This window comes from Eufriesea mexicana, unplaced genomic scaffold, assembly GCF_001483705.2.
Source record: "Eufriesea mexicana isolate 0111107269 unplaced genomic scaffold, ASM148370v2 scaffold3508, whole genome shotgun sequence".
Lineage (NCBI taxonomy): Eukaryota > Metazoa > Arthropoda > Insecta > Hymenoptera > Apidae > Eufriesea > Eufriesea mexicana.
In genome coordinates, this window is record NW_016911531.1 from 96,415 (window position 1) to 120,322 (window position 23,908).

The window sequence follows — 23,908 nt, forward strand, 5'->3', positions numbered from 1 at the left end:
CTAAAACAAATCGCTTTTGAAGAAGATGAGAGGAGGAAGTATGTATGTATGTATGTATGTATGTATGTATGTATGTAGGAACGAATCGGTAGGCCGAAACGGAACAACATACGGTGAAACTTACGAAGTGACAGTTCGATACCGATGATTCCCGAACATTTGCTATACGGATCGAAAATTCGCATTCGCGTTTGTCTATTTTTTATCCAACTAACCGGATAAAATTTCGATTATATCGCGCGATACTCTTTACCGAAGTAAATTGCTTAGAGGCGGATAGTACGAAAGGGATACAAGGGGATAAAAAGAGGGGACCGTCGATAGAAAAGGTTGGATGAAACGGAGAAAAAGAGAGAGAGAGAGAAAGAGAGAGAGAGGATATGAATGGAGCGTAACCCTGGAGTCGTTCCGATTATAGAGTATTCGTGGCACGATGTCAAGCTCGTTGCTCGAACAACACCAGGGCTCGAGAACCATAGATAAGAATGGTAATCGGAGCGTGGTGTAGTCGACACGCGAATGGAGCATACTTCTACTCGAGAAGAAAAGAAATGGGAAATGACACTTTGAACCTTGAGAAGTGTAGCGAAAGGCAAAGAGAAAAGAAATAAAAAACGAGAAATGTTATACGCTTTTTGTTTCACGATCGATCGATTTATCGTTCGCGATCAAAGCACGCGTATATATGTGCAGTGTAAATATACCCGTGTACGTTATCCGATAGCACGGTAAATTTCCTGTTTTTTAAATCGATATTTTTAACGTCTACGCGGCATGAAACGATGCTCGCGTTTCTCGGTATTGCATAATCGCTAGGAACATGTAACCACATCCGCGTTATAGCGAAAGAACCATGGAAATGATTAAATTTGCAGCAATGCCGCTATCGCTACTGCAAATTATACGCCAACTCGATCTTCGCCATTTCAAAATCACTACCACTATCTGCCATTGCTTACCATTACCTACCACTACCTTCCTCCACTACCTACCACCACCGACCGCTACTTACCACTACCGTTACCACAGCTGACGCCACCTCCGAGACCTACGGGTGACTTTCATGAATGAAACCCACGTGCGATCCACGTGACCGTTCATGTCGAAGCCGTAATTTCTAGTTCTCGACCCTGACCGATTTTTCCACAAATTTATCGTCGCATTAATCACGCGTCTTGATACTTCAACATCGTTCCCGCTAAAACTGCCGTGTTCTCCTCTTCTTTCTACTACCTTTGTTACTACCTTGGAATCTTACGGTAATAGGTAGCTTGCTAGAAACGGACCGAGCAAAACACGAATCGTCCTTTAACTTTTCATCTACGCGTATATACGTGTATACGTGTTCCAAGGAGTAACATCGAAAGAAGGAAATCGCGACGACTAGCATGCGAATTATTTCCGGATTAGCAATTTTCATATGCGTATATGTAGAGGTCGTTGCAACGTACACTCGAAATTATTGCTACGATTCGCCAATTTTTCTTCTTTTCTTATTCCATTATTTACTCTATGCGCGTTTAGGTATTCACACAGTACTCAAGAAAGCTCTTGGCAAACAGATAAATAAACATACAATCGAGCAAAAGAATGGGATGAAAGGTTAGGAGATAAAGAGAAAGAGGAAATGAGAGAGAGAAAAAGAGAGAGGGATGGGGGGGAGAGATCTGAACTGTTACCACTACTAGTGTCACCGTTACCTCCACTACCGTTTCATCACCACCCCCTACTTCGGTGGTATTACATCCACCACCACTGACAGTATGTTCAACATTGGCGGCAGCGGCGGCGACGACGGCGGTGGCGGCGGCGGCGGCAGTGGTGGTGGTAGTGGTGGTGGTAGTGGTGGTGGCGATGGTGGTGGTGGTGGCGGTGGTGGTGGTAGCAGCAGCGGGTACGGCGGCGGCGGTGATGGCGTCGGTGGCGGCGGCAGTGGCGTCGGCAGTAGCACCACCACCAACGTCACGATCGTCCTCGTTGCTTTCGCTCTGAGCGTCGACGTTGCCATTGCCGGTACCGGTGCGCAGTCGGTGGTCGTGGTCGGTGTTAGATGGTTAAAAGGAAACAGATCCGAGAACAAAGCGACATCCATAAGCGAAAAACGCGGTTCATGCACGTGCTCCGGTTTCACAGCCGGCAGCGGTAAGCCGGTATTTCGACGGTTACGATCGTGAAATCTCTATATCGGTGACAATTTCGTTCGAATCGGGTTAACTTTGTTAGGTTAACTAACAAACAGCCGACGTGAATGGTGACGTAAACGCAAAAGTAACGATCATCGAAGTACGTACATATGTATATGTAATTCCAAGTTCATTTCTCGCGAGTTAAAGATTAAGTATTAAATACGCTCGATGCGAGTGACGCGTGGGCTGTGTGTCACTCGCGTATACTAGCCTCGTCGAAATTGAAAAGTAGACGAAGGCAAACGAGTTTAAAGAAGAGAAAGGCAAGAAAAGTAGAAGATAACGGAGAGGAGAGGAAGAAAGCGACGCAGAGATGAAATCGATCATCGACAAACTCGAAAGAACCATTTTTAGAACTATTTTTTAGTAATAGTTCCATGATTGTTCCAACGAAAAGGTGCATATCGTAGTTGATACGTCGGGGAAAGGGTACGATCGAATAGGATCTACGATCGCGTTATACTCTTACGCGGTTTAGACTATCGTGTCTAAGATTCGAGTGAACGATCTTGAGAAAGAACGAATGTTTTCCAAAGAGAAGATCGCGGTACGTGAAAAATTTTAGCATCGGAATCTCGAGGGAAACGTAAAAGGGAAATTATCAAAAAACGATTATGACGTATAACTAACCAAGTACCGTTTTCGATTAGCTTACCTTGATTAGAGTCGAAGACGGAATCGGTATCGATATCGGTATTAGCATTTTTATCGAAATCGGCATTGTAATTGGTATCAGAATTGGCACCGGTATCGGTATCGGTATCGGAATCGGTACCGAAATCGGTATCGCTATTGGTATCGGTATCGGCACCGGTATCGGTATCGGTATCGGTATCGGTATCGTTATCGCTATTGGCATTGGCATTGGCATTGGCATCGGAATCGGTAACGAAATCGGTAACGAAATCGAAATCGCGATGAAAATGAAATTTCACGATGCCATACGGGAGAAACTCGTATATGGCCGCGTGTTGGATTGATCGGTCGAATCAATTCGATTCGCGATCAGTGATTCGATAAGGCTGCGCAGCTACTAACTTGGCTGAACATTTGAATCAGATCGAGGAGGATGATTCGTGTGTCGTGTTAATTGGTATTACGAGAGATTTATTCACGAAAAAGGAGCAAGGAGAGCGGGGATCAAAGGAGAAACAGTTGAAGAGGGTGGCGAGCCGCAGGGTGACCACGGCAGAAGCCGCGGGACGATGAGCGACGGCATAGTCGGTGCAATTGCGATCAGTTTATTTGGTACTGGCTTGCCGCGAAATTTCTGTCCTTATCGTTCGACGAACGATTTTCACTTACAGAAGCCTCGTTCTAGGCAGCGACAAGAAACGGCGGGACAGCATGGACGCCGGTTATACGATACTCGGTAACGACGTCGACGTTTGCAGAATGTTCGACCAGTTCTCTTACAAGGTCAGTTTTTTTCAAACCTCTATTTATTCTATGGTTTATACATGTATATCCTAGAAAAGGACGTACGCGAATTTAATCATCTCTTCTATATTTGCAATGGAAACGTCTGTTTTGCGAACCATGTTTAGTTGCGCGAGATGCATGACGTTTAGCATTATCGCGTATCTCGTTTCATCTCATCGCGTTTCATCTCGTTTCATCTCGTCTCGTCTCGTCTCGTCTCGTCTCGTCTCGTTTCGTCTCGTCTGGTCTCGTCTGGTCTCGTCTGGTCTCGTCTCGTTTCGTCTGGTCTCGTCTCGTTTCGTCTCGCTTCGTCTCGTTTCGTCTCGTCCTTCTCCTTTCATCTCAGCCACTCACGCACGATATCGTTCTATATCGTGTACAAAAGTCTTCATAGCCATTCGTTCCTCCTTCGTTTGCTTTTCATTCTTCGTCCTTTCTTTCGCGTTTATCGCTTATCCATTCTGCTCTCTCCAGTCGGCGAATATCGTCTAGCCTGTATGAAACTAAAAGCCGTATCCGCGATAGGATTTATCACGGACCTCGTTTAACGTACGTGTCGCGTTCGGAGATTCGAGCATGGTTTCGCTTCTCTTCACCGTACCCGATTTACACGCGAACCATCCACGCTACTTTCACTGCATCCTTCACCGGTTACCGTTTATCGTTTATCGTTTAGCATTTCATAATTCGTCGTAACCTTTTCCATTTACCAGTTATCTTCTCGTTGGATTTTTCAATCGCTCGCAGCACGAAGAAGGAGAAACGGGTAAACCGGATGGTGTAACGGCACAGATCTGCCAGCTTGGCATCGCGCTACCTTTATTTTTACACCCGGTATACCTTCTTTGACCGTTTCAGCTTTTCATTTGGTTCTCTTCGTGGTTGAAACAAAATGAAAGGCGAACCTATACTACGAGGGAACTGGTGTCCATAAAAGAATGAATAAACGTAGATTGGAAGAGCATAAAAAAGCGCGTAGGTCTGTGTATCGTTGAGCCAAATGTACAGACTAGGTACTGCATTTCCAGCACATTTACATACATACTATCGCACGGGCCTATCGCATCGAGGGGGAAAAATTGAAATCCCGGTGATGGTGAGCGAGCAGAGTAAATTCGTTCTAACGAACATTGGTAATCGAATTTACTTATCGCGACGCGTTTGATCAAGAGCAATGCTGTCCGATGAAATCGGAAAACACGTTTGCCTTGTCTTCTTTTCTTCGATCCCCGATCTCTATTCTTTGTCTTCCTCTCCACCTTTGTTCCTGCTTGCTTGCTCTCGACACACACACACAACACGCGCGGGCTCGTGACTTTGCTCGCCACGTACGCGAGTACGCTTACTCGCCTCCTCCTGTTTCCAAGCTTTCGTGCAAAAAGATAAAACGATGCCGAACGGAGGAATTAAGCGGCGTAGGAAAGTAACCGCTACCGGTAAACTTGCTTTCTCTTTCGCTCATAGACAAGATGTTTCGTAGAGAAAGTGTGCCGCACGATCGAACGCGAACGCGAACGCAAACGCGATCGCGCGCGATCCTTTGCAAACCTCGCTCGAGTCATCGGTATCGGTGTACTCTACGTGGCGACAACGACATCGGCTGGATGAAAAATTAGGAAAAGCGAGAGAAATAGGAAAAATAAAAGGGAAAAGCTGTAAGTATGGTAAAGGAGAAAAAATTGACAGGCGCAGTTGGAAAGATTGGTAACTTGCCGTGATCGATTGTTGCTCGTCCGGAGACTACGTAGGCACGTTTCGCGAATGAGTATAGGTTGCCGGAAAGGACGTGGTAGCGGACGAAAAAGGTAAAATAGAATGGAGAAAATTGGATTCTAGTGGATTGGATTATATCGGTATGTTAATCGATCAGGATTTTCACGAACAGGATAGGATGGGAGGAGCATAATGGATGACGAGTTAGCTGGGTCGGAGAATGCCTGGAGTGTTTTAGCGGTAGACCGCATCGGGTAACCGGACGCAGACAGTCGGCCAGCCGGACGGTTGGACAACAGGCCGGCCAGCGGGCTAGTCGGTCGCAGAGCCACTGACAAAATCATGAGCCACTTGTTGATCGGCCAATGACCATTCGGCCACCATACTCTGCTCGAACGTCGTTCAACCAAACGGTTTGGGTTACGATATTTTACTAGGGCTTCGCAACGGATTCTCGCGTTAGAATTTAACAAGGAGAATTAGAGAAATTTGCAAAGGAAAGAAGAAAAAGAGAAAGGTTGGCGTATATGGAAAGAAGATTGTCCGTGAAAGATGAAGAGGTGGGAAGGATTAGGGAAGATTTGGAAATGGGTGAAATGGGTAAAATGGCGAAACTCGCATATACGTACGTAAGTACAGAGGTTTCGTATCGGAAACAAAGTGGCGACGAAGAGGTGGAAGGTGTAGAACGAGGAAAGAGAACGTGGTCGTTAAAGAGAAGAACCGTGTTACGGCTAAAGAGAAGAACCGATTTCGAAATTATCAGCGTTTTATCGAGTTTCGACTAGTTCGATTTCGCCAACTAGCATCTCTGTACCGTTCCTTCGTTTCGGTCTTTCTTTTCGCCCCTTTCATCCCCGCGCGCACTGGCAACCGTGTCCCTTATTCTTCGGCCCCCGACCCTATCTTACCCTACCTTACCCTGCTTCACCCTACTACTCTTTTCACCGGTTCTCGAGCTCGCGAGCCAGCGAACCCGCGAGCCTTCCTCTCCCCCACCTTCGCCTAGCCTATTCCACGTTACCCATCTCCTACCCGTACCCTCTCCCTAGTCTCAGCCTAGCCACCCACAAACCTCCCCCAGGCTGCCGCTCGCGACCCCCCACAGCCACCTCGAGCTCAGCCGTACTCCGTGCTCCCCCGTACTCCCCCATGCTTCCCCGTTGCTTCACCGTGCTTCCTGCTTTCCTCCTGTTTCTCTTTCGCCTCTTTCTCTCTCTCTCTCGTTAAATCAATAAGCCATTCGGTCTGCTGCCACACTAGCGACGACGGGGCACTTTGCCCGATTTTCTTTCCGATCGGATTCTCTTTTCCGCGCACTTGGACCTCCGGGTATCGCCAGAGGTCTCGCCGATCGTCTCGGCATCGTCTCGGCATCGTCTCGGCATCGTCTCGGGATCGTCTCGAGATCGTCTCGGGATCGCGTGTCGCGCCATTTTCCATCCGATACGCAAGTACCTCTAACTCTGGCCTCTGTCGCGAGAGATAGAGGACGGGACCGAACGCCATAAGGCCTATGCGTGATTGTGGAAAATGCGAAAACCGAGGAAAAGAGGGAAGGCGGAAGAGTAACTAACCGTAGGTAGCAAGTTGGTAAAGCAAGCGAATAAAGCGTAACGGAGAACCGAGTTCGTTCGTATTCGAAAGTTTCAGAGCAAACTCGGCAGCGAGGCAGTCGAATACAATGGCCAGGCAGAAGTTTCCGCGAAACTAAACAAGTTTATTTAACTTACCTCGGCACACCGGTTCCCATCCCCATTCTCCCTCGACTCTTCTAGAGTCGCATCTCCGCGTAGAATCTGCCCTGCCAACTCCTTCCTCCCACAACCTTTCCACCTCCCATCAAATACGATTCTTCCTCGCCTACCCGCCCATCTCTCTCTCTCTCTCTCTCTCTCACACCCCCATTTCCATTTTCCATTTTCCCTTTTCCCTTTTCCCTTTTCCCTTTTCTCTTCCCTCTATTCCCGTTTCATCTCGTCTCCTTTCGCCTCGTCTCTTCTCATCTCGTCTTACCCCAATTCCTCTCTATCGTTCTCCTTCACCTTGCGCCTCTCCGCTTATCCTACTTACTTGCATGGACTCGCTGCTGTACCTGCAATAACGGCAAGTTTTCCGAAAGTTTCCGACAGATTAACGACTATTGGAATTGTTCGAGTTATGGAAGAGCGAAGCGCAGTAGCAGCAGCGGTAGCAGCGAAGAAGGGATTACGTACGAAGCCTTTGCTCCAGGGGAGAAGCGAACGAGACGCGATCTTGGCATTCGGAATACCGGAATTTCGATCCACGACTCGTCGAATTTACCTTTTGCTCCACGATACGCGTTCTTCTGCGAAGAAACGCAGAAGCACGAGTAACGGAAAGTATGCAACTTGGACGACGGTAGATTTTCGTCATCGGAATATAGTAAATATCGATCGGCGATCGAATAAACGTAAGAAAGTAAACGTAGAAATCGGAAATGGGTATACGGAGGAGAGGAGAGAAGAGAAGACGAAATAAAGAAATCTCGTTTCGAGGGAGACGAGAGAGGGAGAAAGAGAGCTACGGAAAGTAGAGAGAGCGTAGTTTCTATGTCCACCGAGTACATGCTGCGAAATGGGATACATACGTATGCTGTATATCTTCTTTATAGCAACCATTAACATATTTTTTGCCGTGCGTATTACCATACAATAGTGGCGCAAATATTACAACTTATGGTCGTAAATCAAAGCACGGGAAGGGGGGTGGACCGAAAGACGAAACGTTGGAAAAGGAAGGAAAAGAGAACGGAAATAGGAACGGGGAATAGACTAGCAGTAGCGATAGAGGGAGAGAGCGAGTGTACGGTGTTGACGTTGTAGAAGAAAATAGGTTGGCCGGTAAAGTCTAGTAAAATAAGTCGATTCCTTCGTTTCCATCGTAGACGAGATATCGAGAATACGTTGGTGATTATGCGAGGTCGTTGACACGGACCACATTGCCGAACGAATATCCAATAGAGGAGGGTATAATGTTTGCTTAACGGTCAAAGTTTCATCGTGTAAAAGCAAAGCAAACGTCGGGAATATAACGAGTCGTTAAGACGTTGATAATCGATGTTTCGCGAAGCGTCTCTCTTTCTAAGGGGATTACGAAACGCCGGTTTTACTCGTCATTGCGAGAGAGGCGCAAATTGCACGCGTAGACGCAACTTTGTACGAAACCGAGTGTCCTCAGCGTATCGCCACCTCCTCGTATCGCCCTTTTTTATCTTATCTATTCATCTTGCACCCTTTTCTTCCCTTTCTCTCTTGCCTTTTTCTTTTCCTTCTTTTTTAAAGCAATCAAATGAAATCCGATATTCGCGTTATTCCTTCTCCAGAGTAGTCCAGCCAAGTTACGCGTATTCTTCGTTGGTGTTCTTTAGCGCATTAAAACGGAAACGTTGGAGAAATTTCAGATAATGTTCAATAGTAAATTAAGATATAATAACTTTCGTGAAAGTTGTACGCCGGCAAGGAGATGGAAGAGAAGAAAAAGGCTACAGAGGTAGCGGGGCGAGGGGGTATGGAACTCCATTAACTTTTATTTCTCCGGGAAAGTAACTTTGCCCCCTCCTGTACTTCCCCTCCGACCCCGCTTAAGACGACCACCCATCGCCTCCCCCGTCCTCCGACTGTTCCTTCCACCGTTCCTCTCTCTCTCTCTCCCTCTCTCTCCCTCTCTCCCTCACCTTCCTCTGCCGCCTCACCTCGTTCGCTTCTCATCGTCGTTTCGCGTTCGCTGCTGCCTCCTCCTCCTCCTCCTCCGCCGCCCCTTCCACCACCACCGCCGCCGCCCCCACCTCTACCTCTACATCCTTCGCCGTCACCCTCCGCCTCCTTCGTCACCGGCCCAACCACCCCCGCCCGCGGACCCCCCGACCCCCACCATCGTCGCTGCCGCCGTCGCCTCCGCCGCCTCCCAGCCCCGTCCTCCAGCTCTTCCCACTCATCCTTCACCTCCTTCTCACCCTCCAACCCCTCTCTTCCTTCTCCTTCTTCTTCCGTTACTCCTGTACCGTCGTCACCATCGCCACACACCGTCGCTAGCCCTTCTTCGTCTATTTCGACTGCTCCTCCCGCCTTCGTCTCTTTCGGCAATTCGTCCCGCTTCTTCGAGGGGATTCCCCTGCGTTTCCTTGTCGTGGCCCGCGCTCTACTCCGCGCCGTACCCCGCGCCGTGCCCCTCGCTGTGCCCCGCGCCGAAGCCCGTGGCTGTACCCCGCGACTGCCGCGCGCTGCTGCTCCACGATCTCCTCTCTCCAAGCACCACGCAATCCCCGCTCTCCTGCCCCGGTACACCTCTTGGTACTTCGGTGCCTCGGTGCACCGATGAAACTTTGTAAAGCGACTTAGTCAAACTTTAATAAATTCCTTCGTGGAGTTTCAAAGCGGTTCTACGCGGGATTGCAAATGATTACGTTTCCTCGCGCGCCGCCCGACCTCCGCTAGGATATGGCTGCTGTCGACCTCTCCACCTACTAACCCCCCTCCTCCCTACCCACCTCGAGCCCCCTGCCCTACCTGCTCTCACCATTTTTCCTTCTATCTCTAGTAGACAGCAATCGAACAAAATCGAATGGGAGCTGTAGCGGTGTAGAGCGAGATAGGGATAGAGATAGAGAGTGAGAGTAAGGGAGAGGGAGGGGGGAGAGAGAAAGAGAGAGGGAGAGCTGTAAGAAATCGAATGTACGAGAGATCGGTGGATACGGGTGGAAGCAACGGAACATTCCGGTCCGGCAATTACACGCGTATGTGGCCATGTTGCGAACGATCTCGCCTATCGTAATCCGGGCATGCCAAATCACGATTATAAGAAAAGGAATACCACGTTTAGAAAAATCCAAATCCGACCGTTTTCGCGAAAATGCCGTGGCACGTTGTTTCGTCCCGCGACACGAAACAATCGGATCGAGTCGCATATGCGCATTCCCATGGCAACGATCTCGATCAGATAACAACTAGCAGAACGGAGAACGGAGAACGATCTAGATAATGTATTCGATACAGGTAATATATAGCGTTCCAGATACAATATTTATGTTTCGACGTATTTTGCTAGCAGTCCATTATTCATTCCGTAGCGGTGAATAAGCATTTCAGAGTATCTCGTATCGCGTTCGGACCTCTGCGCCGTTTGCGAGTTCCTTACATGCCGTGCAATCGCTACACGAGTCGCAGCGAATTTGCAACAAATTTTCTATCCCCGCTGTCAATGGCATTGAAATTAAACTCGTTACACGCTAAACGCGTCGTTCGGTTCACGCGATCAACGCTTTTACCGCGTTCTCTGTGGCTAACGTTTAACCTGTACCTGTCTGACGCGACGCTATCACCGAGAGGACGATGCGAGGCATCGTGTTCGCGATGTATGCAAAATTTTTCATCGAATTTGCTCGATCCGTTGCCATTCGTAGGAAAGAATAGGTCATCGAAGCTGCGACGTGTGCATCGTTAGGAGCGGTTGCGCGCGCATAATGGTAGAGGGGACGTAGATACATAAGTGGAAGAGGGAAGAGAAGAGGAAGAGAGAAAGGTGTAGAAAAGCAGAGAGGAAAGCTAAGAACGGTCCGATCCACAGGGTAGACAAGATTCACACTTGTTGCTCCCTTCTTGGCTGTACGGTGAAAAGCTCGTTTATCCGAAGAATTTCCTGCGGTCAAAAGGTCACGTGGTTATGCTGCACGCTCTCTTTTCTCCCTAGTCTTCCTCCATCGTTTCTTCCCCTTCTCGTTTCCCGTTCCTTTCCCCACTTTCTACTCTCCATCGGTCGAAATAAAATTTGTTTGTTTGGCCTTTCACGAGAGAATCGCCTAAACTATATTTCGGTGTAGAATATCCAAGACCGCGCATGCGCGAGCGCGACAGACAGACAGAGAGAGAGTGCAAGACAGAGAGAGAGAGAGAGAGAAAGAAATAGAGAAGAGGGGGGAGATGGAATGGCTGGAAAAAGAATTAGAACGTAGGAACGCGAGAGAGGAACAGATCGCGGGAACGGAGAAACGCTCGCTTACCGTGACTGGTAATAAGAGATCTACGCGAGATAAGCGGACGCTCGCGTAATAAGTAAAACCGGTTTAAGAGTCCCCGTCGACGATAATACGAATCGACATATGCACGGGATAAGGATGAAACGCATTTGCGAGTTGCGCGATTCACCTCGACGCGTTGTGGCGGAACTAAAAGGGTTGGAGGTGGTACTGCGTCAGGAGAAGGGGACCATGAACAGGGCGAGGGTGAGGTGGGGTGGGGTAGGGCGGGGGCGCGGCGGCGACGAGAGACGCGGGGAAGAGGCAGGGGAACGGGAAAGTGCAAACATATGGCAAAAAAAGAGAAATATGTTGAACAACGAAAAGAGAAAATCGCCACACTGCGATAAGCCTCGAGCGATTATCAGCTGTGCAAACCTTCGCTCGAAGGAATTTGTAAAATCAACATTTACCGAAGATGTTGGAAAACATGTTTGATGAATCTTCGAAGCAGCGAGAGAATGGTACGATAATATCGTTTCGCAGTTGATTTTCACATGATTACCGTTTAACACGATCGACACTCGAAACGACGATCTTTGTTATCCCCCTCTCTCTCTCTCTCTCTCTCTCTCTCTCTCTCTCTCTCCCCCCTCTCCCTTCCTCGCCCTCTCTTGGTTTCTCGCTCTCTCGGTCTCTCTCTGATTTTTTCGAGCCAAGTGGCGCTAGACCGTCCCGCGAGAGAATATCGATTCGAGTGCCGCGACCGAGCGTGCGGTTTCTTCGTAAAACTCCTTTAACCAACTGTCCGCTAAAGTTTTCGTTCTTTGGATAAAGATTGAAACGTATCAAATTTTTTCTTCTTTTTCTTCCACTTTTCTTACGACCTCCATTACACACCGAGATGCGTACATCTTTTAGGCACGTTTTACGTCGATATGCGACGCGAGGTATACGCGTAGGGCTGTACAGAAGATTCCGAGAAACATCGAAAGCCATAGATAACGTGGGTTTTTTCGTTGCAAACGCGACATAGCGTTTCGATCGTATCGACTCGGTTCGAGTAAATGTTTCGAATAGATCGCTTCGCGCAGACGAATACAAATGCGCGGGAATATACGTTAATGCGATTGGAATGCCACTGAAATTAAAGCCACCTTTCACGGGAATGTAATGACTCTTTATAAACTCCGACGTAACCCCTGTTTCCTCGGGCCACGCGGCACACTCCGTTGCCATCACTGTCGTGTCCTACTTTCTTGGAATATTCGAGTAACCGAGTATCGGTAGATAACACGCGTTTGACGAGCGTTAAACGTGCCATCTATTGCCGGTTCTAGTTAGTTCTTCCGATTGGAAAGAAGACATTTTTAGTAGCTAGTTTCCCTTCTACACCTTCCAATCTGGCACGAACGCGGTTAAACCGACGCGAATCCCTCTGGATACCGATTCGTTTTGGTTATATGCTAGTTCTCGAACCTCGAAAAAAGAAGAAAAGACATTTGCGTAGGCGAGAGATATTTTAACCAAGGATACTTACGACACTTGCGTGTATCCTTCGTTACCGTACGATCGAAAGATATATCGTCGATTCGTTGGATTCTTTTTTTTCTTTCGAGGAGAAAAAGAAAATGTTCGTATATATATACCTCTCTGTCGTGCATCCCTTTCGTCATCGTTGGCCGCGGTCGCGCGCGCGTCATACGTCGCGAGTCCTCTTTCCTCTGTCCGTTGAGCTGTCGTTCTCTTTCAATCCTGTATACACACTACTTTCCTCCGCTCCCGCCACACTACGAAGACCCCACTCCTACTTCTTGGCCCCTCTCCATGTTTCAAACCGACCCCTTTCTTCTACGGTGTAGCGATCACAGCTTGTTAACTGGGCCACGAACCACGAATGTTATTCGCGTGATTCAACGTGGTTCTGAAATAAAATCCCATGTCCATGCAAGAAACACACGAGAGGGGTATTTAACGTTACCGCTTCGGTATCCGACAGTAAACGCGTGATTCGAACGTTTCGGACTATATATCGATATAACTGGATGTCAAACGATTCGATCTCATTCGAGAACGAGCTCGGAATCACGTTCGATTGTAGTTGGTGTTTCGACAGACGGGCGGTTGATGCTCGAGGAGAATTATTTTTATTTCCATGTGAGAATAAATCGACGAGGTTCGTAATTGGAGCATAATATATATATATATATATATATATGCGAACGAGTATCGTTGGTTGGACGAGATATAAAGAAGACGAACGTAGAGATACGGAGGAAAGAAAGAAAGACGTGGATGCTGTTTGCTCATGGCGCTTGTAGAATTTTTCGCAAATGGTTAGACACGTAGTATACGTGTAATACTTATGCCCGTGTCGTGTGATTTCGTGTCGTTTCGTTGCATCGGATCCTATCGCGATATACGTGCATAGAGCGAGTACGTAAGGCAGGGGGCGCGCGCGTCTACTCCCCTATCGAGAGATCTATCCCCACTATTGAAGCGTGCCAGAAAATGAACCTCCTTCAATCATTCCCGCGCCGGCCGCCGCGAGGAGCGCGCGTCGTTTTGCCACGCTGTCACGAGTTACGCCACGAGTCGAATACGTTGTGTATATTACGTAGCGATTTGTATTTTGGTTACTTGTTACGTTTTAATAAGATCGTCGTATAGGTGTTTATCCAGACGGATATAGCGTAAGGAAAAAACGTAGTGATGTGGTGAAAACGTGTTGCTTGACAAGTGTCGACGTGTGCATAGACGGTCGCATGACAAGGGATCCTCGCGAATCGAATCGAATCGAATCGAATCGAATCGAATCGTTTGGTTTCGTTGTTTCGTTTCATTTCGTTTCGTCTGGTTTCTTTTCGCTTCGCTTCTGTATTTTCGATCGTATATAGTTTTCTTTCGAGTTATTTGCTTTCGAACCGAATGATTTTTGCAGAAAGAGGCTGTGTGTTTTAAAAGAGACGGATTCATCGTGGTACATTAACGGTATCGCGGCACGTTGCTCGTTGCACGTGCATTCGATAACCTGGATCTCGTCCCGACGAGTCGTCGGTTCGTCTTATCGGTAAGTGATCGATTTTTGAATTGCGTTTCGATTAACGCGTTATATATCTATTTTGCTGGAAATTTCTTAAATATTTCGCGAATCACCGATCGAACAAACGAATAGCAACGCCGTGGCGATGTTACGATTTGTTATTTCGTGGAACAATCGTATTTGCTTTCGAGATGTATTGGAGATAAACTAGCAACGCCATCTGTCGGGTGTCGGTTGAACTGGAGGAATGACGCTGAAAACTGGCTCAGATCGTTGGAGTTTCGGAGTCTCGTTTGGCGAATCGAATTGACCAACGAGAAGAAACCTTGGCTCGCGTTTTACCGTTGCATTTATCGAATTTATACCACGATTATGCCGCGATTATGCCGCGATACGAACGAAACTCGTTTACGTTTCGTTGTATTTATCCCGAATAGAAAATGGAGACGACACGCGGAACGTTTTATCCGTTTTGTTATGTGCGGAGGTGGCGGCGGAGGAGGGGGAGGGCGATAAGGAGGTAGGAGGGAAAAGTGGTGATGTCGAGTACGAGGTGGGAGGATAACGAGGGGAAAGGGGCGAGGGTTGGGGAACAGGTTTAACATCGGTTATATCGCGAGTAAGAGACTCGTTCTCGTACGTCTATTGGATCTCTAGCTTTCGTTTTGCTTTTCTATATTCTACCTCGTATATCTCTTCCCTTTTCTCTCTTCTTTTCCTTTTCTTTTTCTTTTCTCTTTCTTTTCTTTTCCCATAAAATTAGTACTTTGGGCAGAAGGAATCGAACGTTGGTATGTAGAAACAAGAGGTGATTTGTTCCCTTTTTCACCCGCTAATCGAGAACCGAGGAGCTAAACGGGATAAACGAACGATAATATCATTGGAGAAAATCGCGAAGATGACAATTTTCGTTCGATGTCTCCAACTCTTGCTTATTTCGGCCCAGTCCGAATTTTCATATCGGTGTCTCTTACGATCTGTCTACCTATCTACCTACCTACCTACCTACCTAGCAATCAACTAACCAACCAATCTATCTACCTTTCTACCTACCTACCTACCTATCTGCTTATCTACCTGCTTGTCCGTCTGCCTTGCTTACCTACCTACCTACCTACCTACCTACCTACCTACCTACCTACCTACCTACCTACCTACCTACCTGCTTGCTTGCTTTCTTGCCTGCATGCCTGCCTGCCTGCCTGTCTGCCTGCTTGCCTGCTTGCCTGCTGTTACTCCTATTCGAAAAGTAACGTGTCGTGCACCTTACTTCTTTCTTTCTCCTCCAGTACTGTTTTTTACTTTCACTCCTCGTTCTTTGCCTCCTTCGTTATCGATCTTGAAACGGCACGTTTACACGGTAATTTCGGATGTTTCCGACTAAATCGCGCCATCGTTTTCCCTTCGTCCGATACGGCCCCTACCGTTCCGAACTTTTCCATGGCAGCGCAGTCGTCGATACTTTCTACCGAGCATCACAGTCGAAAATCAAAGATTTCCCCCTCTTTCTCTCTCTCTCTCTCGAACGAGGAAAATTGCTTTTTCCTACAGACGGTGATGGAAATTTCGAATATTTACGGACCGTTATTTCTTCCGTACCTCGCCATCTACTATTCGTCGAGTCGTCAAAGAGAGAGAGAGAGAGAGAGAGAGAGAGAATGAGCGAAAAAGGGGGGGGGGGGGGCAGGGCGGAAAATTTAACGATCTTTCGGATCACCAAAGTCGAAATAGACGCTTGGGTCGGTGACCGTAGAGAAACGCGAATAACGTGGTTCGTGAAGAGCAGGTGGAGGAGACGGCGACGACTCGAGTAAGACAGCGTACTTAGGCGTGGAAGGGAGAAAAAAAAGTAAACGGAAAAGAAGGTGGATACCGTTGGCGATATATCGATCGGATCGATTTCCGTAATCAGCCGGAGCGTGGAAAAGCCCGTGAGAGGCGAGATTAAGCGATTCTCGAGAACGCGGAAGCGCAAAGATTTGCCGTGGTCGCGGACGGTGCGAAACATCCGAACGAATGGAATCGACAGAGCCTACGCTCGTCGGGGCCGTTGACCGAAGAAGGAAGGAAGGACGCGCGAGTGTCCCGTGGCGAAAAGGATACCGGCCGGGCTTCGCGAATCACCCGTATTTCCCATATGTCTCGCTTTTATCGAATCTCTCTTTCGATACGCGTTCGGCCACCGGCACGAACGCGATACGAATGTTTCGTTTGTTTCAGAGGAACGAGACTCTCGACTTCTCGTTGAACGTCCCGCAGCATCATCATTCCGCTTCCTACCACCACAATAGCTACGCCATGGCTGACCAAGTAAGTTCCATCGACCGTTCGTCCATTCGATCTCGGCTTCTTCCGTTCAGTCTCGCCCGGATCTCCATTTCTTCTACGGACACGTAAATACTCGTATTCGGGACACGGGACGGGGTGCTTCGCTAACCCACGGATCAAAGGTGGCTAATACTCGCGTGTGCTCGGGATCCGTGACGCGATGGAAAATCGAGGGAGGATCTATTCCGAGAATCGTCGTCCGTTATATACGACGAGAAGCAAAGCGCGTAAGATCCGTTTATACTCACCGGAGTCTAGGATAACGCGGATCCTCGCTCTGCTCCAGGGCAGCTGCAACAATCGATGGGGAAAAAGCTGGGAATATCAGCGAGGGGCTACCGTATGCGAGTACGTAGTCGTAAAATCGGAAGTAGGGTGAAGACGTCGAAGGATACTCGAGTTATTAACCCCTCGTACGGTAACAACCAGTCTCTCTGGTCTCTGGTCGCGAGTTACATTCGTAAAACACCTACAGTGGCTAATCAAGATCGAGTAATTTTACGACGCGCGATTTCTCGCGATTAAATCACGGTGCGAGGGGTTCGTCATTCCGTCTACGAGGAAATTGGATGAAATTTCTAGATTCTTCGAATTTCCCGCACCTCGGAGATAGATACCATCGTGCTGGTGCGTGAGCTTGGACGCGAAGAACTCGCGGTGGTTGCAGCGCAAAGGGTTAATTCGCGAGGCACATCGGATGATCAGAGAGGAGAGGAGAGGAGAGGAGAGGAGAGAAGAGAAGAAGGTTCGCAAAGGCCGATCGGTTATCCGTCGGTCTCGAAGCTGTGTGCCCGCGTGTGCCCGCGTGTGTGTAGGTTGGAGCGTGGTGCAGGTGCAGAGCCGGGTGGAGGCGGAGACGCGTGGGAGTGTTGCGGGGTGCGGGCGACGGGGACCGGCGGAAGCGCGAGCGCCTTCGTTGCCGATGGGGAACGAGCGAAGGGAGCGAAGGGAGCGAAGGGAACGAACGGGAGAATGCGAGCGATCCAAGGGGGTGCAGGAAAGATACGACTATCTTGGTTCGGCCGGAGGATAGGCAGAGGACGAGAAATCGCGGAGGGGTTGGGAAAGGGAAAGGGAACAGGCACGGGTACGGGCACGAGCACTCTGGCACTGGTTAGGATACGGGGGCAGGAGCGTCGAACGGCCGGGAAGGGCGACAGGAAGGGCGACGGGAAGGGCGACGGAAGGGGCGAGTAGGGTATAGAGAGAAAGAAAAGTTTGGAAGCGGCGCGGTGGAGGAAGAAGACGGATAGACGCGCGTAGTCGATTCGGAGATGGAAAGGGAGTAGTAGGTGGAGAGAGGCGGCGGTGCGGGGGTGGAGATGTATGGAGAGGAGGAGTAGGAGGTGTAGGAGTAGTTGAAATAGGACGGGTACGCGTACACAGGGACGGCGACGGGACGTTACGGAACGGGACGGGCTGGGACGGGACGGGACGGGACGGACGGGACGGGAAGCGCGGTGAAAAGGGATGCGGGAGAAGAGAGAGAGAGAGAGGGAGTGTGAGGGAGGGGGAGAGGGAAGGGGCGAAAGTGAAACGATAGAGTAAGAGAAACATCGCGAGGTAAGGGGTAACGCGCGCGATGGGCACGGTGAGGGAAGAGAGGCAGAGGTGTACTCGATCAATAGGCAAGTACGTTCCTTCAAAGGAAAATTCCTGATGCTATTAAATCCAATTTAAAAACTTTTATTCCCCGTGGCCCGACGCGCGCGCTCTACACGGCAAATGTATTTTCCTTCCTTCCCTGCCTATGCGAAACGTTGATAAATCGCTAAAAGGATTTCCAACGATACGACGACGATGGGGCGCCCCGCCGCGACCGATTGGCCGATCCAACGATCGCGAATCGAGCAATCGTGCTTCTTCCCGCCAATCTCTACCTCTCTTTCTCTCTCCCTACTTTCTTCGTCTCGATTCGCTTTCTTCCAAACGCGACACACCGCCTTCTCTTTTACTCCGTTCGTCGATCGAGATGATCTAGACTGCTGCGAAATCGCGCCAACTTCTTTTCCTCCTTCGCAGACGTTTCACACTCCGAGTTTCGGCGACGAGGATTTCGATATCCCGGCCATTCATTCCCACTCGCATCAGCAGCATCAACAGCATCAACAGCATCAGCAGCATCAGCAACATCAGCAGCATCAACATCAGCAGCAACAGCAACAGCAGTCGCAGCAACAGAGCCAACACGATCCGATGCACGGTTACCAAGCGCAGGTGAGTACCGGAGGAGTTGTGCTCGTATCGTTACGTTACCAGCCGTCCTGGCATCCGCTCCGATCATCGGACACCGTCTTTTCAAATTATTTCGCAGATGATACAGACCGGTAGCGTTCAACAGTCTCCGGATGGATTGAATCTTGATCCAGGTGGATACCAGCAATCTCTGTACCTGCAACAGGATCACTCCATGCAGCCGATCAGCGTTGGGTATGTCTTTTCCACGCGAGTCCGTCGATTTTTCAAATTCCCGTTGATCGTCGTCGGTTAATAACCATGTTTGCCCACGTGATCCGTACGAAATCCGTTACCCGTGTTGATCCTATGTTTTTGTTTCTTCTCCCATTCGTAGCACGACATACGCCAACTCGCAGAGTTCGTATACGAGCATGAGTTCTCCGCGACAGCAGCATGGAAGTCAGCAAATAATGTTGCTTCAACAACAACAACAACAACAGCAGCAGCAGCAACAGCAGCAGCAGCAGCAACAGCAGCAGCAGCAGCAAGCTCAGATGCAACAGCATATGCAGTACATGCACTCTCAGCAGCAACAACAGCAACAGTTGCAACAGCAGATACAGTATAGGAGCCCAACGGGCGGTAGTCCATCCGCGATACAAACGAGTTCTATTCCCGAGGCGAACAACAACACTACCACCAGCGAAGATAGCGACGATAGTACGCCTCATTCCGGAATGGTGAGTCTCGATCCATTATTTCGAACGTTTCCTCGTCGAATTAATAAATCAGCGAATCTCGCGCGATTCGCGTTCGCGTGTCTCCAGATTACCGGCATTAAGCGACCCTCGCCAGAACCGACCGACGTTGGAACGAAAAATCAAAGAAAACCGAAATCGCAGAAGAAGAAAAAAAAGAGGGATCCCAATGAACCGCAAAAGTGAGTAACCTTTTCCATTTTCTCCCTTTTTCCTTCCCTCCTTGCCTCTTCTGCTTGCCTTCAAACTCCACGCGTTTCTCGGCTGTGCGACATCGGATGCTCATCCGAGAGTCGATCGAATCGAAAATCGGGAAACGAGAAACGCAATGACGATCCTCGCTATTCGATGCTCCCCGTTAATCGATGATCCTGTCTTTCTATGCGTCGATAACGATGCTACTCCGACTGCTCCAATAGATAACTTGCCTATCCTTGGCCAACCACTCCTACTTTCTTTCTTCTTTCTCGCTTCCCCTCCTTCCTTCCTTCCTTCCTTCCTTCTTCCGCTTTCGTTGCATTATACGCGTACTATTTCTTTTTCAGACCTGTTTCGGCGTACGCTCTATTCTTTAGGGACACTCAAGCCGCGATAAAAGGACAAAATCCGAATGCGAGTTTCGGCGAAGTGTCAAAGATCGTAGCTTCCATGTGGGATGCACTGGATACCGAACACAAAAATGTGAGTACATCCCGGCGAAATGACAATTTCTTCTTTCTTTTCCACCTTTTCCACCTTTTCCATTGCCGCTTCCAACGTCTCCTTTTTCGCTTCTCCTCCTCTTTGTCTCGAAACGCGTGAAAAGCGGATAAAAACGGTTCGTAGGTTTACAAGAAGAAGACCGAAGCTGCGAAGAAGGAATACCTGCAAGCTCTTGCGGCATATAGAGCATCTCTGGTTAGTAAAGGTGCAGCGGAAAACGAACAGCATCAGCAGCAGCAACCGCAACAACAGCCGTCGCCGCAACAGCAACAAGTTCAATACGCGGCTTACGGAAATTACGCCGGGAATGGAACAACCGGTAGCGTTTCGTATCAAGTTTACAGCCCACAACCTCAACCTTCTTCGCCGCAGCAACAACACTCGCATCCTCATTCGCATCAGCAGCAACTCCATCATCAGCAAACGGCGCAACAAATGCAAATAAAGAAATCTCCTCATCATATAACCATACAAGGAAACCCGCAGCAACAACAGACGCAGCAGGTAATAATTCATCTTTCTTCCCTCTGCTCGCGATACCTCTTTCACCGTTTTCCCATTAACGTGCTATTTCTTATTAATATCGTGCCACACTTGCAATTCTATTCGCGTCTAAACAGCTACGGAATCGATCGTCAGGAACGTTTGAAACGCGGATTTAACGCGAGTGCGACAATTGCGACGATCGCTGAAAGGAAGACAAAAGCACGTTTCTTCTTTCTGCGCGCATATGCGAGCATCCTAAACGCATTTCGAATCCCACTTTTATTATTACTCTTCCGACGAAGCTCGATTTTACTATTCTTTTCCCACTCCCCCTTCAGACACTGATGTCCACGTCGATCGCGCAATCGCATATTTCGCAACAACAGCAACAGCAGCAGCAACAACAACAGCAACAGTCGCAGCAACAGCAGCACATGCAACAACAGGTCTCGCAGCAACAGTACATGCAGGTCAGCGATGTAAATTCCTTTAAATTCCTTCCTATTTGTTTTTCAATCCCTCCATCTTCGTTCCGATTTTTCAAACCTGCCAATTTTTTACTCTACAACGTTGAATCCCATTCTCTTTTCCATGCTTCGACGCCCACCATCCCGCTTCTCTTCTGTTCCAGTCTACTTCATGCATAGATATTATTACACGAACAAAATGGAATGTTACTGGCGTTCCACCCCGTGATTATTTATTGCTGCTCGTTAACGAGTACGCGTATCGAATCGGTATGCAAAGTGATTCATAGAGCGCGTACGTTTTCACAGATGCCGCAGCAGCAAGTGCAACAAGTAACGCAACAATCGCAACATCATCAACAGCAGCAACAGCAGTCGCAACAGCAACAACAACAGCAGCAGCAGCAACAGCAACAGCAGCAGCAACAACAACAAATGATACATACGAATCCGCCAAAGAATGATTCGTTGTCGAGTTCTCCGCCGACGGTCAACTCCGTGACTCAGGCTGCCAACATGACCGGTCAAAGGCCATCCTCTAACGCTTGCATACGTCACGGATGCCCAAATCCTGCAGTTGCAAACAGCGAATGGGAAGACGAGTACTGCAGCAATGAATGCGTAGTTAGCCATTGTAGGGACGTGTTCACCACTTGGGTGTCCTCGAATCAAAACCCGCAACAAAATTTTTCCACCGTAAAATAAGGATGAGCCGAGTTGGTTAAAACGCACAGCGATCGTTCGAAATGTTTCCTACCGTTTCTCGTAGTCGTGCAACACGCGAACATGCCTGACGTTCGGTGCGTCATCCGATTCGATATCTTTTTTCCAGGTATATCGATCGCAAGATTGTTTCGTGTTAAATCAAAAGACGAACGACGGATAAAAGCGCGAACCGCTATAACCGATCTATATAGGTTTCGTTTGAAAGACTGCCTTGCGTCGCAGCACGATGCCCGTCAACGCGGACATATATATTGCCGTTTCACTTTTTCACTGACTATTTTTCACCGCGAGGACGAGCAACGTAGCTGCGCAATCGCGAAAGAGTATTAGAATCGCCAAAGTAGCCGATAAAATCGGGCTGTAGTTCGAAGGAATCGATATCTCGTTGTTGCGCGTTCTTTACTAAGCGCGACAGACGCTCACGCGCATACACCCTATCGACGAACTAACGATGAATCGCGAGCGTAAGCCAAGTTGCATTCCTTGAACATCTAGTTAGGGACCGTTTAACGATAGATAACAGTAATTTCGTAGAAATATATTCAGAAATTTAGGGTATGTCTATTTAAAACTGACTTCGCATGGATGCGTCTTATCGGACTAGAAAAAGGACACGAGTTTTCTCAACTAGACACGAAATTGCCAATTAAACGTTGTCAACTTGTTTGCATAATCTATGGGAACGAAGGATGCTCGAATGAAAATTGCGTGAAATCTTATAAAAGAAAAAAGAAAAAAAAGTGGAAAAAGAAAAAAAAAAAAAATGAAATTTCGTATATAAAATTTGCTGACGAGGAAAAGATAATCGTGCGGCGAGGAGAAAAGGAGGAAAAACGAGGGAACTCTAGCAGCCATCACGAATCGATGACGCAACTTATTTTTGTATAATTTTACAAAGGAGTAAAAAGTGGCGGAAATGGTTCGTGCAGATGCTAGGAAGACAGAATGCTAGGAACAGTGAACGCGACGAGACGAGCTACGACCGATTCCCGTCAAAACTAATCGATATAGCCTATTTAACAGTTTTGTTCGTGCGCGTTCGCTCATCTTGTTTTATTTCGTTGAATCGATGTCGATGTTGGCATTATTACCTTTATTAAGGAGTATATACGTTCGAATTTGTAGATGCGATCGTAGCAAACGAAGCAAACAAGTCGGCGTTATTTATTTCGACGAAACGTAGTTTGTACTGACGCGAGTCTTCGGCCGTTCAAAATCGTCGAACGAGAACCAAGTCAATCGGGAAAGAATCTAAAGCCGTTAGATTGCTCGCGAAAATTAGTACGCGCGTACATTTTTCCAAATTTCATCGTCTGTTCTCGGCGATGATTTTGCACGATTTCTGACTCCAGAAACACGTGGAATTAGCAAGTTATTGTTTATACCGCGAACTATTTTTTCTGACGTATGTGCGCGCACACACGCATATAAACGTGTGGTATCGATAAGTTTAAAAAAAAAAAAAAAGAAAAAAATTCCTTTCTTTCTAACAGCATTCTTGTACATACAACAAAAGAATAATATTCCATAGATTTATAAGTCTCTACGATGTAAACATAATCGATAGTGTAATATACCGATAATAACATATACACGCATATAGATATATAGGTATATATATATACACACGCGTGCAGAGTGTGAAAAATATGTGTGTGCATGTGTTCGTGAGCGTGTGTTTATATACATACATGTATATATATGTGTATATATTATATAGAAACGTATAAATATAAATGTAAAAATTAATCGGCGACGTCGTGCATACATGTATACATAAGTACGTACGTACATAATGCATGTATACGTATACGCGACTCACGCCTGTATGCACGTATGTATATATGTATATGCACGCGCAGCAAATAAAAAACGATAAGCACGAGTTGTTATCGTTATTGGATGTAAAACATTACATAGACTAT

General features: G+C 47.9%; 1 protein-coding gene across 6 annotated transcripts; it reads left to right on the forward strand.

The window, feature by feature from the left end:
• Positions 1 to 1,969: 1,969 nt before the first annotated feature.
• Positions 1,970 to 22,833, forward strand: LOC108550948 (transcription factor SPT20 homolog). 6 transcript variants are annotated; one of them, XM_017904896.1, is made up of 12 exons: positions 1,970 to 2,583; positions 3,246 to 3,434; positions 3,508 to 3,605; positions 16,559 to 16,648; positions 18,689 to 18,883; positions 18,981 to 19,096; positions 19,239 to 19,584; positions 19,672 to 19,784; positions 20,148 to 20,283; positions 20,428 to 20,808; positions 21,129 to 21,260; positions 21,567 to 22,833. In XM_017904896.1, the coding sequence occupies exons 2-12, from the start codon at positions 3,392 to 3,394 to the stop codon at positions 21,960 to 21,962; spliced, it is 2,046 nt and encodes a 681-aa protein (XP_017760385.1). In that variant the 5' UTR covers positions 1,970 to 2,583; positions 3,246 to 3,391; the 3' UTR covers positions 21,963 to 22,833. The 6 variants fall into 6 exon arrangements, with proteins under 6 accessions (XP_017760385.1, XP_017760384.1, XP_017760387.1 ...); XM_017904895.1 differs by lacking the exon at positions 1,970 to 2,583 and having other exon boundaries at positions 3,103 to 3,434; XM_017904898.1 differs by lacking the exons at positions 1,970 to 2,583; positions 3,246 to 3,434; positions 3,508 to 3,605 and adding an exon at positions 13,574 to 13,988.
• The last annotated feature ends 1,075 nt before the right edge of the window (positions 22,834 to 23,908 follow it).